General features: G+C 56.4%; 1 protein-coding gene across 2 annotated transcripts in view; it reads left to right on the forward strand.

Moving 5' to 3' along the window:
- The window catches only part of Myrip (myosin VIIA and Rab interacting protein), an 89987-nt gene extending 77554 nt beyond the window's left edge, over positions 1-12433 (forward strand). For both annotated transcript variants that reach the window (XM_055601564.1, XM_055601563.1), the window contains exons 12-17: positions 6919-7113; positions 8853-9014; positions 10460-10564; positions 10664-10724; positions 11139-11257; positions 12168-12433. In XM_055601564.1, coding sequence (XP_055457539.1) covers positions 6919-7113; positions 8853-9014; positions 10460-10564; positions 10664-10724; positions 11139-11257; positions 12168-12200 — 675 coding nt within the window. In that variant the 3' untranslated portion in view covers positions 12201-12433. The remainder of the gene's footprint in view (positions 1-6918; positions 7114-8852; positions 9015-10459; positions 10565-10663; positions 10725-11138; positions 11258-12167) is intronic.
- The last annotated feature ends 559 nt before the right edge of the window (positions 12434-12992 follow it).

The following is a 12992-nucleotide window of genomic DNA, read 5'->3' on the forward strand; positions in this document are numbered from 1 at the left end:
GTGTGTGTGTGTGTGTGTGTGTGTGTGTGTGTGTGTGTGTGAAGGACTCTCACGCTTTTCTGACCCATGTGTGAAGTGACTCCTGAACTCGTCTGGAAAGCTGAGCCATCAGCCCTGGTACTGCCGAGCTCAGATAGTCAGTGTCGGCCCTGGTACAGTGGAGACCAGAACGTGTTGTCTAACACTGACTCACACTGTTGGCCCCACCCAGGGGTCCCAGCGCCCTAAGAACTCCTGCTGGGATGAGTGTGACTCTGATGGCAGAGATGTGGGTACAGACTGCTATCACCGAAGCAGCGATGCACTCAACAGAGACGGGTGTGGCGCTCGAGGGCTTTGTTGCTTTGCACACTTGGACTTTGGCTGGGCTCTTCTCTCATGACTGCTGCTCACAAGTGCCCTCTGTGCCCTCCCGTCTGTCCTCGTGCCCTCACTGCCTCCTGATGGCTCCTGGCCCTTGCTGGACCCTCCTCTTCCTGCTCAGCACCACTACGCTGCTCTGGCAAGATGTTCTTGGCATGTCAACAGGCGTGTCTGTCTGTCTGTCTGTCTGCCTTGTTTGTAACTAGATCCCTAGGATCTGGCCCAGGTTTTTATCATTGGTTTGATGAACATGCCTCGTCCTCACTCAGAGCAGGAATAATCACGCCTTTGGGAGTTGTGAGGCTTGAATTATGCAGCGCGAGCCTCCCGTGTGGGAGGGGCCCAGCAAATGTTGATTAGCATTCCCCCCATCACAAGCTCCGCACGCCAGCCACACACAGCCCTGCTGGTGCTCAGTGTGGGAGCTCAGGGCAGCATGCAGACACAGATCTGTGTCCACAGCTGCTGCCCTTCATGCTGTGCAGAGTGTCGGGGCACACCACAGACTGAACCTGCAGATTTCCTCTTTAAGGTCAGAGTAGCTGTGACATCTCCCGTGATCTAGCCACCACCAGTTTATACAGCACACACTCGCACACAAGCATCAAAGAGTGAGAACCTCAGACCTCTCTTTTTCTCTAGAATTTGGGGTTCCGGGTCCTGCCCAACAGTAGCAGGGCCCCTTTAGATCGTGGTTTTTCTGTTTGAAGACAGACCCCGACAGTGGCAGACTTAGCCCTCAGCTGACTGGGCCGCTTTGGCTGGGTGTAAGAGACCCCCACATGATGAGACACTGTGGCAGAAGAGCCTACAGAGCTCCGGCGCTGTCCCCAAACCTCGAGGCAATTAGTTGTGCAAAAGGGTTGTGCTTCTTCTGTAAGTAGCTGCTCTGCCCCTCAAACCCCAGTGGCCAGCCTTCCAAGCGTGGGGATGGATGCTGGCTTTTCCAGCTCTAGGCCAGGGCCTCCCCAGTGCTTACAGGAGAACTTCCCGGCTGAGCGCTTAACTGACCTCCTGAGAAGGGGTGGGAAGAAGAGCCAGGGGCTGACACATTCTGGGAGCCAGGCCTCTCTCACGTGCCCAGGCTAGAGCCGTTCCTCTGGATCCCTCCTGGTTCCGGATGTCTGTGGTTCCAGGTGTGCCTGGCTCATGCTGCCAAGGGCTGTGGCAGTGTCTGTTGTTTCTTGACGTATGGCCCATGATCCTGCTTCTTGAAGACCCACATTACTAAACTCCTACATCAGAGACCAACTTGTACATCCATTACCCTGGACCATTTTAATTTAAAGCGTCTTTGTTCGTTATCACAAGCGTTGAGTTGTTTGTGCTTATAAGAGGGTAACAGCTCAGGAGACCCATATATGGATGGGGCACCGAATTTCTCTCAATTCATAAGGCTTTTTCTTTCCAAATAAGAAACTAATGCCAGAAGGAGAAAAGCGTGATGCTGGCAAATTGGGTTTGTCCGTGTCTTCTGTCTCCTCCTCCATCCCTCCTCGCCCTCCTCTTCTCTGGTTCTCTTCTCCTCCTCCTGTCACAGCTCTCCCCATCAACTACAAGTCTGCCTTGTCTTCTGAAAGTTGGAGAGTAGAGAGCTTAGGGTTTCAAGCTTGTAGAAAGGGTTATTGTGTGTGTGTGTGTGGGAGTCTAGATTTAAAGCGCACACACACATACATACACACACACACTTGGAGAAAAAGGAAGGTCTCAGGGCAGCACTGAGCTCCTGGGAGAGCAGACGGTGAACCTTCCCATGAGGCACATGAAAAGAACACAGCAACTCTGCCCTGAGATGAGCACAGATGGCAAAGCTTTTGCATCCAAGGGAGAGATCTGTTCATAAACCTCACCGCGCTCTCCTTAACTACCCAGGCCGGCCCCAGTGCCTCACGTAGAGCCGAGAATTCTCTGTGAGATGAAAAATGCACATGGATCTCAGGCAGGATTGGGATGGAGGGGTGAAAAGAAAGTTAATTCCAACTGTAATAAGAGCAAAGAAAGAAATGTGAGTTTAAAACGTGGGAAGAAGACTGCAGCTGGTCAGAGCTGGAGCGTGTGCTGGAAGGAGGCCGCACAGAGACGAGGTTAGAAGTGTAATTCAGAACAGGAACTCCAACCAGCTGCCAGCATCCCCGAGTCGCCTGACAGAAGAGTCAGAAATAGTGTCGAAGTGTTCAGAACAATGAAGGGATGGCTGAAGAGGCTCGGCCTAGTAAGACGTCATGTGTGTGCTTTAAAGTCATGGTAACTAAGTTCATGAGCTCAGGGAGTAGAGGGAGGGCCCAGTGGTGAGATCGGGGTGCACTGCTCCTACGAGGGCCCAGTTTATTTCCCCGCACACGCACGTGGTGGCTCACAGCTGCCCATAATTCAGGCTCCAGGGGATCTGCTGCCCTCTTGTGGGTTCCACAGGAACCTGCACTCATGTGCACACACACACACACACACACACACACACACACGCTCATGTGCACCCGTACACACTTGCACACCTGGGCACATCCCTCCGTTCTTCGTAGAAGTCAGCTCTCCTCCGATCTCTGATGTGTGGTTGTATCTGCTTATTGCATATGCTAATTTATTAAGATCACGTCCCACTGTCCTCACACGGTTTTGTACTCCCTCTTTCACGAAGTCACTCCTCAGAGGCGTGAGTCTGCTGGAGAGTGAATCTGAGGGTTTTGGAGGTGCCGCCAAGGGCCTTCTGTTCATGAGAGCTGAAACAACTTGCACTATTTCCCTCTCAGATTCTGTCAGCTCTCTGTGAGGACATATGGTGCGTCTTTTCTTACCTTTGAAAAGGAGACAAAGCCATGAAATTCAGGCATTTGGGAACCAGTTTCCTCGCTGGGTGCTCTGCTAATTGGAAGCATCTGTAATTTGGAGCAGAAAGCGATGGGTGGACCGTGGGTCTGGGTGGTGCCATGGTGTGCGTTCTTTCTCACTGTGGTGAGTGTGTGCCGCTTCGTCCGGGGGTTCAGACTGGGACGCTCCCAGCTGTGCCGCGTGGCTTGGCCTCACCCTGGGCTTAGCAGTGAGCTTCTTCGGAAAAAGACTTGGCCACGGCTGTAGAATGACCTTGTCCCTTCTTTAATTCATCTTTTGCTCACTGACCCCTCAGATTTTTTAATTAATTTTTATATGTCTGTGTGAGTGGCTACATGTATGTATGTGTACCACATGTGTGCCTAGTGCCTGCGGAGACCAGAGGAGGGTGCTGGATCCCACAGGACTGGGGTTAAGGAAGTTCTGAGCCTGCAGCTGGGTGCTGGCCCTCGGCAGCGTGTCCTGACTGCCGAGCATGGGCTGTCTCTCCATCCCTGCCCCTGAGACTTGACTTCAGCATCACTTTCTGCAGACACTGGGCCCAGGAACCTTTGCACAAGGATGCAGGGATGGGGGAACCGCAGGAAGGATGCAGGCCTTAGGGACCAAGATTTCCAGGCTCACGTCCCTTCCTCTGCACTTTCACCCCTCAAGATGGAATTAAACCATCAGCCACATCAGGTGAAGGCCGCAGGCTGGACACACCTGCTCCACGGTTCTGAATTCTCTCCTGTGCTCCCTTTCCAGACACGAACTCACGTCAGCAAGGTCATTGTTGAAAGGCTTGCTGATGTGCAAAGATATCTGGTGTCAGAAATGGAATTGTATTTCTCCTCAGGACACTGTGCTTCCTCTCTCTCTCTCTCTCTCTCTCTCTCTCTCTCTCTCTCTCTCTCTGTGTGTGTGTGTGTGTGTGTATGTGTGTGTGTGTGTGTCTTTGTGTGTGAGAGAGAGAAAGAAAAAGACAGAGAGAGGACATCCTTAAGTGGTACTTTTAAGTTCTTCTCTCCCTGCTTTTCTTTTCTTAAATGAAGCCTGTCGTTGGCCTGGGCTTTCACGTTAGCTAAGCTGTTGGGCAGTCGAGCCCAAGGTAGCCTCTGCCTCCCCAGAGCTGAGGAACAGACACACATCTCTGCACCCAGCTTTTAAAAGTGAGTTCTTAGGATTGAACTAGAGCGTTTACACTCGGAGGACGAACGCTCGCTGGCTGAGCCATCTCCTGAGGCCACACTGTGTCGCTCCTGCAGGTCAGCTGTGCTCTCCCTGTCAGCCGTGGATGTGTCTGGAAGCGGAGTCCATAAAACTCGCTCCCCACCGTTCTGATGGCTGACTGGAAACTCGGCCTGGGGCCGGGGGCTCTGAGGAGTCCTTCCTCTGCCTCTCATCACCTCTGCCTCCCGGGTGTAGGCTTCGCTGTCATGTCGGCCGTGTGACACAGGGTGGATTGTGATGGGACAGTCTGAGTCCTAGGAGCAAACCCTTGGGCCCTCGGAGGTGGCTCCATCTTGGGCTCAGGCTGTGTGCCTCTGCCACACTCCGGGAATCTCCCACTTCACCTAAGCTAAAGCACTCTGGCTGCATTCCAGTTACGTCGAGTACTCGGCCCATAATGCGTTCATCATTTCATTCCACTCCACTCTCCTTCTCTCATTGCGTGAAGGTTAGGTTTGCCTGCTGCTTTAATGCCAGCTTGTTCAGTGTGTCTGTGGGGCCAGCCTCCCTGGCCAGGGAAGCCTCGTGTTCATTGCTGCATGCTCTTACCCCCTCCTTGTCTGATGCTGTGACAATCACCGCTCAGCCATCACATGACTAATTCCCGGAGGAACGTAGGTGGCTACAATGATCCATCTCTCTGGGCTCTGAAAGCCTGCTTATATTTGGCCCATTGCTCCAGGGTCACCATGGCAGGGGCTGAGGAAGTCCTTGGCTTTCTGTTTCTGCTGAGAGTGGGGCCACCGCTAGCCCCTCTGCCTGCCCACATCTCTGTCACAGCCTGTCCAGAGCTAGGTGAGACTCTCAGGCAGACCTGTCTGGACTGTTCCCTCTCCCTCAGGCAGGGCTGGACGTCACACGGGGGCAGAGTTAGCCGTGGAAATCCCCCATGGCTCTGGCTGAGCCGGTGGGTGAGCGGGGTCAGGTCAGGTGTCCTGCTCCTCTAGCCCATGAGTCCCTGTCAGCTCATTTCCCCAACTGGCCGCTTCTAGGTGAGCAGCAGGGACGCTGCCCAGATTCCAGCCTGTACCTCCCGGGAGCATCAGCTGCGAACAACAGAAATGTGAGACTACACACACACACACACACACACACACACACACACACACACACCTCAGCCGAGGAAACCCCCCTCTGAGGGCCAGGACAGTGCGTTAGTGTGACAGGCATTAAGGGTGGGGTCAGGGCAGGCCATGAGGGCAGGATGGCTCTGCTTCATTCACTCAAGACTGAACGCTGCCTTCTCTGTTGCCTGAAGCCTCCTCTAAGGAGAATCCATTCCAAGGAGCAACTTCTTCCAAAACCAAGCACAGGGCCAGGGGACCACTCCGTGGTTGAAACCATTGCCACGGCCAGCAAACGTGGATACAGGGGTTTGTCCCCAGAGGCCAGGGCGACCACCTCTCAGAAGCTGGAGACAAGGGACCCCAGAGCAAAGGGAGCCATGAGCCTGGAGCCATCAGGAAGCTCCGGGCTCGCCTGGAGAGCCTGCCTCAGTGAAGAGAGCGAGTGATCAGGAAAGATTCCCGGCGGCCACCATGGGCCTCTGCATACCCTGTACACACATGTGCGCCCACAGGCATGCACACCTCAAACATACGTGTGAAAATAAACAGAGAACACTTCCTCTTCGGGCTCAGGGATCGTCACAAGACCAGCCCTAGCTGCAAATGAGGCTGGGAAATGCTGCTTCCTGCTTAGAGAGGAAAACAAAGGAGGCTGGCCTGAGATCTTTGTAGGCACACAGTGCCTGCTGGGCCTCAGGAGAGTTCTTTGCCAGGGCTCTTGCTGACGGATGACTAGAGTAAGTTCTAGAACTGAGGAGCAGCCTGGACTCTCACCAGGTCGCCTGACTCCTCACTCAGCTCCACACTGTAGAAGCAGTTTCACATGATTGTGAATGAGGTGATACTGAGAAGATAAAACGCCCTCTGGAAAGTGAAGCAGTTGATAAACTCAAAGCACAGGAAGCTCCCCTAAAGCCCCACGTCCTCCCTGGGACCTGGGTTCATTCACTGTCACGCGAGCCTTCCTCTAGGCCCCCTGGTGCTGTGTCGTTTGTTTGTTTAAGAGTTATTCTGTTAACGTGACTGTTTTGCCTGTGCCCAGAGAAGCCAGAAAAGGCATCAGATCCTGTGGCACTGGAGTTACCATGGTGGTTGGGAGCCACCAAGTGGGTGCTGGGCATTGAACCTGGGTCCTCTGTAAGAGCAGCCAGTGCTGTTAACCTCTGAGCCATCTCTCCAACATCTATGTAGATTTTCTTAGAGTCCCACTCTTTCAGCAGGTGTGAGAGTATGTGTGAGTGTGTAAGAGTGTGTGTATGTATGTGAGTGTATTATGTGTGTATATATGTGAGTGTGTGAGTGTGTGTATATGTATGTGAGTACAGGTGTGTGAGTGTGTATGCTATTCCCGAGTTGAGCTCCTGATGGGTGCCAGAATATCGAAGGATTTCTGTGTCTTTGTTAATGTGCTGTTCTTGTCTTCTGTCCCCTCTGTTGTCGGACCAAACAGAAGTGTTCTGCTGTTTCTCTCTGCAACATCTCCACAGAAGTCCTGAAAGTCATCAACGCCACGGAGGAGCTGATCGCAGAGTCTGCGGGGTCCTGGGCGGCCCCCCCAGTGCCCCCCGACAGAGAGAAGGGAACATTTCCCCTCGGGACGGACCAAGCGAGCCTGGACAAGCAGCTGACCTCGCTGGAAGAAAACGTAAGGGGTGTGAGTGTGCCCAGTGGAGGGTGAGCGCCTCGTGAAGAGGGGAACTGTAGCTGTCCCCAAATCCTGCAAGGACCAGCACCCTCACCGCCGCTGCCTGTGTTCTCGAAAAGGCTGAGGCCGGGCTCCCCAGGAGCAAGGAGGAAGCCAGGAGTCCACCAAGTGACACTGGGGGGGAGGCACAGGGAAGTGGCCTTCTGTATGTGGTGGTGGGGCCCAGTGACTCCGGCTGTGCCTAGTTACACACGGGGCCAGGCTGCTCCCCCTCCTTCAGGAAAGGCGGCGCCGGGATGGGGAGGAAAGGGGTGAGGGAGGAAGCAGGACTTCAGCCTCTGCACAGGACATTCTTTAAAAGCCGCCCCGTGCTCCGTACGCCTCTGTGGCCAGCAAGCGCTCCAGCCTTCCAGGTGCCAGCTGGGCATCTGGACAGTGTGTGGTCCTCTGCGGAGTGTGTGGGATCTGGGCCTCCTGAGGCTTGGGGACAGGGAGGGTTAGAAAGAAAAAATCAGGGGATGGCGTGCCGGCTCCATGGCTGAAGTGCGTGTCACGTGAGTGTGAGGACTGGAGTTTAGATGCCCACAAGTCCACAGAAACGCCAGGTAGATGTGTTGGCGTGCAACACTTCCGGCCTGTGGCTCATGAAGGCAGGAAGCACCAGGGAGCAGAGGACAGAGAGGATTGGAAAGGGTCAGAGGCCGAGCGTATGAGCGGCCCAGTTCCAGCCCCAGGCCCACGTGGTAGGAAAGAACTGACTCCTGCAACCTGCCCTCTGACCTCCACATTCACACACACACACACACACACACACACACACACACACACTGTGGCACAGGAATGTACACACACTCAAACACACAAATAAATAAATGGAATTTTAGAAGATAAGTCATATGAGCCTGTTGCCTGGGTCTCTGGGCCAGGAAGCACGTTGGCACCGTCCCCATGGCCTCCGGCCCTGCCAGGCCCTTGGCTTTGGCAGTGAGTCCTTATGCACCTGTGCTCAGCAGCAAACCTCTGTGTCCCCCCCCCCCCCCCCCGCAGTGCCAAGAAAACAGACTTTCAGAAAACACATAGTGAAAATCCTAACATTCAGACTGTGTTGAGGGCTCAGATTATGTTTGCTGCTGCTCTGTCTCGGCTGTGATAAAAAATACACATCTGAAAAAGGAACACTGTGCTTGGTGCACACTTATGATCCCAGCGCCTGGGATTCAGAGGCAGGAGGATCTCTGTGAGTTCTGGGCCAGCCTCGTCTACAGAGTGAGTCAGGACGGCCAGGGCCACACAGAGAGACCCTGTCTCCAAAACAAAACAACAAAAAAGGAACATTAACGGGTAACAGGGTTGAAAATATAAACAAGTCCTGGGGTGTGGCCGTGCATGCACTCCACTGGTGTCCGGTAGAGTGGGTGGGTGTGTCACTGTCCTCGCCACCTCCAGCCCTCCCCATTCGTCTGCTGCGACACTCACGAAGGCTGTTCACCTGAATAACTCCAAACAACGCAGCTGAGCTCTCAGTGTGTTTCCCGTTGCTCTCCCTGCTCTGAGTCCCGGAGGAGAAGTGTGAATCGTCTCGCACTTTCCTTGTGTGTGGGGAGAGACTTGGAGGCTCCCTGCCTCGGCCGGCTGACGTGCTGATAAGTGGGGCGCCCGTCTCTCCGTCTCTCCCGGCGTCTCCGACCCCAGGTGCCTCCTCCAGCCTCCGCGGTGCTCAGGCCGTGCTGTCCCCGCAGGTGTACCTGGCGGCGGGTGCGGTGTACGGGCTGGAGGGGCGGCTGGGCGAGCTGGAGGACGCCGCCCGCCGCATCCACAGCGGCACGCAAGACACGGAGCTGGCGCATCTGGAGGACCAGGTGGCCGCAGCTGCAGCCCAGGTGCACCACGCCGAGCTCCAGGTGAGCCCCAGACCCAGGCTGGAAATGAACCTTCTTAGACCCCTGTGAGAGTGCGTCACAGTGCCAGGCGCCCCTGCGGGCGCACGGAGCCAACCTTCCATAGCTGGGACTGTCAACCCTTTTCTTTCTTTAAACTTTTTAAAACTTGAGGTGTGTTTTTCCCCTGTCTGTGTGTGTGTGCACCGTGTTGGTGCTTGGTCGGAAGAAATCGTTAGATCCCTGAAACTGAAATTCTGGATGGGCATTTGCACACAAGCGCACAAATCCGCACACAGCACCCAACACGTGCATGTGGACAAATCCTTTTAAGGGGGCTGGCGAGTGGGGGAATGAACGGCTCAGCCCGTGAGCGTGGAGCGGGGCTCAGACACGGCTGCTCCCATGAGCCATGCTCTGGAAAAGTGCCTGTCACAGATCGGTGCTGCTTCAGGCTGCTCCCAGCCAGCTCTGGGGCCTGGGGGACACTGGTAAAACACACTCACCTTGAACACCTGAGGGCCTGGTGTTCACAGCAGATTCCACATTTAAAAAAAAAAAATGTAAAATTAAGCCCGTAATCACACTACCAAGAAGCCAGACACAGCGGGTCCCTGGGGCCTGAACCTTCCAGTTCCGAGCTAGTGAGAGAAGCCATACGGTAAAGCACGCAATCGGAGACGGCGCTTACGCCCACACCACACCTGCTCCTGCCACGGCCCTGAGCACAGACCTGCAGGGTGCAGCAGACGCCCAGTCAGGGAGGGCACGCCTCGGCCTGCTGTTGTCTGCACTTCGGCCAGCGTGCGCCCAGTGTGAACCACTGACCGCTGCCAACAGGCGCCTCAAACCGCAGGTGGAAACGATGAGTGTTCACAAGGGAGTTTGAGGCTGTGTCCGGTTACTGAAACCTCAGCCGGGTCTCTCCAGGGCGTGACCTCCCAGCGTGAGCTCCTTCCTGCCCTACATCCATTCAGAGAGCAGCTGGCAAAACCCGTGTCTCTTGCTCGGATGGAGGCCTGGACCCCAGGGTTCTGCCGCCTTCGCCTGTTTGTTTGTGTGTGTGTTTGTTTGTTTGTTTTGGCCGAGCCAGCTACACCCGTCATTAGTAAAATGTAAATGAAGGAAAAAGCCGGGTGCTGTGCCCACGCCTGTAACTCTGGCACTTACAGGGCAGAGGCCAGATGACCCAGAGTTCCAGGCCAGCCCCGAGTGCGAGACCCTGCCGCAAAGAGAAAAGGCAGAACTGTGTGAGAGAGTGAGTGTGTGAGCGAGTGAGCGAGTGAGTGAATGTGTGAATGAATGAATGTGTGAGTGAGTGAATGTGTGAGTGAGTGAATGTGTGAGTGAGTGAGTGAAATCATGAGCGAATGCATGCACACACGATGGCAGCCTCAATCCTTCTGCGTTGGCACACTTTAACCCGACATGCTTCCTTTCCATGTTTGTGATCGCGTGTGCCCGTGGAGATTTCCGACATCGAGAGCCGCATTTCAGCCCTGACGGTCGCCGGCTTGAACATCGCCCCGTGCGTGAGCCTCACGCGCAGACGGGACCGGAAGCAGAAGAGCCAGGTCTGTCCGCCCCGCAGCCCCGCACAGCCTTGCACGCCCAGCACAGGCTTGCACGCCCCGAGTCTGCAGAGCTGCACTGACAGCCGTGTTTGTTTGTAGGTGCAAACCATCGACACGTCGAGGCAGCAGAGGAGGAAGCTGCCGGCCCCTCCTGTGAGAGGTGTGTGGCAGTGAGGACCACAATGGTGGGAGGAAGTCAAGGCCCCGTGTGTGAAGGCCAGACCCAGCGTGCCCTCTCCCCGAGGGCTGTGCTAGGCCCTCTTGTGAGTGTGTGAGACGGTGTGCTGTGAGTGCCCGTGTATGCGTGTGGTAGTGCGCGAGTGTCCCTGTGTGTGAGAGTGTTGTGAGGCCAGTGGCCTTTGGGCCCAGAGTCCTGGCTTACACGCTTGGTGCCGGCATCCACACTAGGCCTCCCTCTCACCCACCTGGGTCCCGCAGAAGCAGTGTGCCACACACGTGTGAGGTAGTTTGTGAGCAGAGTCCCGGGAGAGCCGGGGAGGAAAGCACTCATGTGCCCGACACGGCGCTTCCTCTCACGTGCTGGAGCTGATCTTGCCGCTTGTGCCCTTTTCAGCTGACACATCGGAAGCATCTCCTGTGACCCCTGCGGAGACACTCGGCCACAGCTTCCTCGTGCAAGGCTCCTGCACAAACAGGGCCCCTGACAGGAAGGGCGGCACGGCGGGCTTGGTGGTAAGTATTCTGCCTCACACTCGTGTGCCCCGTGCTGGGACCTCCATTCCGGGGCCTGACCTCCCTTCTGCCCAGAGAGCATGGGAGGCCACGTGCCTGTGCCAGGTCTCGTGGGTGTGTCAGGGCTTTCATTCCTGAGTGGTCTGTGTGCATCTGTAAGTGTGCCAGCCACGGGCGCCCGTTCCTAAACAGTCAGCAGCTGCCCAGAACCTGCCAGAGGGTCACACCCATACTCTGGGAACCACACGGGGGAGGGGGGTAATGCTGTGTGTGCACACCAGTGCTCGCACAGTGGGCGGCCAGCCTCTGCCCACCCTCACACACCTGGTGATCACACAGTGGGAGGCCAGCCCCTGCCCACCCTCACACACCTGGTGATCACACAGTGGGAGGCCAGCCTCTGCCCACCCTCACACACCTGGTGATCGCACAGTGGGAGGCCAGCCTCTGCCCACCCTCACACACCTGGTGATCGCACAGTGGGAGGCCAGCCTCTGCCCACCCTCTGCCCACCCACCCCTGCACACACGCCCCGAGTGTGCACACAACCGGCAATGGCACAGTTCGAGGCCTCTGTTGATGAATCAGCTTCCACAGCAGCAGAACCCACACGTATAAGGAGGCCACAGAGCTGCTCTTCCCATGGCCACAGCGGTGTCTGGGGCCCAGGAGTGTGCCCGCCCTCGGTGGTGGGAGCTGAGGCTGCTTGCTCACGTGTCAGTAGAGTGAGCAAGGTGGGTCTGGGAGGGAGGAGGGAGGAGGGCGGGGTCCACAGCCCTGCCCCAGTGTGGGTGAGCAAACCAGCGGGAAGGTCATGTCAGCCGCCGTGTCGGGTGACAGTGCCGGTGTGAGCGCCGGGTCGGGTGGCTGGTGTGTCACACAGCTGTTGACACCCTGTCCTCACCCCCAGGAGCCCGCCCCTGAGCCAGCGGGGACGAACTGACACGCCCGGATGTGCACAGCCAGTGAGCCACTGCCCGGCGCCCACGACAGTGCCTTGACCACCAGCCATGGAGTACTGTGCGCATCTCCGCCGAGGCCAATATCCCGATGCTGGCTCCGGGAGAGACCCTCGTGCCTGTGTGTGTCCCCTTGACCGGCCCGTGTGTGTTTTCTGATCTTTTTACCCCCATCAAGCTCCGTCCAATAAAAATGTCGGAGGGGAGAGGAGCTTCGTGCAAGGAGGGTTGGGGCCGTTACCGTGCTTTTCATGTCCCAACAGATGCTGGAGCTGGGGGGCTGGAAACGGTCTCACTGGGATCCCCACCCCGCCCTGTCCCCACCCCCACTCCTCCCTCCGCTCGGCCACACTGAGCTCCCATCCTCCCGTGCCACACCCGGGTCCCTTGGAGCCAGGTCTCCTTCTGAATTAGGGTTCTTGCACGGGTTTACCCAGGGGCCCGAGGAATGTCACTGTTAGTGTAAAGGACACAGACTCCGGAGGGGGCGTGTGAGTAAATGGACGATGGCAAAGCCGAGCCCCTCTTCTCCTCCAGCGTGTTTCCCACCACTTCAGCGACGGTGAAGGGAACGTGTGGAGGGTGGGCGGTGGTGACCTCGAGGGAAGGGCTCCCTGCGTGTTTGAGCGGAGGGGCTGGCCTGAATGCATGAGTAGTGTTGACACACACGGACGGACTCACGCTGCTGTTGCCATCTCTAGTTCTGGCCTCCTGGATCTCGTGACTCATCGATGGGCTGGGAAAGGAGGGACCTGGCGTTGGCTCCCAGCTTTACC

This window comes from Psammomys obesus, unplaced genomic scaffold (genome assembly GCF_907164565.1).
Source record: "Psammomys obesus unplaced genomic scaffold, mPsaObe1.curated_primary_1811, whole genome shotgun sequence".
NCBI lineage: Eukaryota > Metazoa > Chordata > Mammalia > Rodentia > Muridae > Psammomys > Psammomys obesus.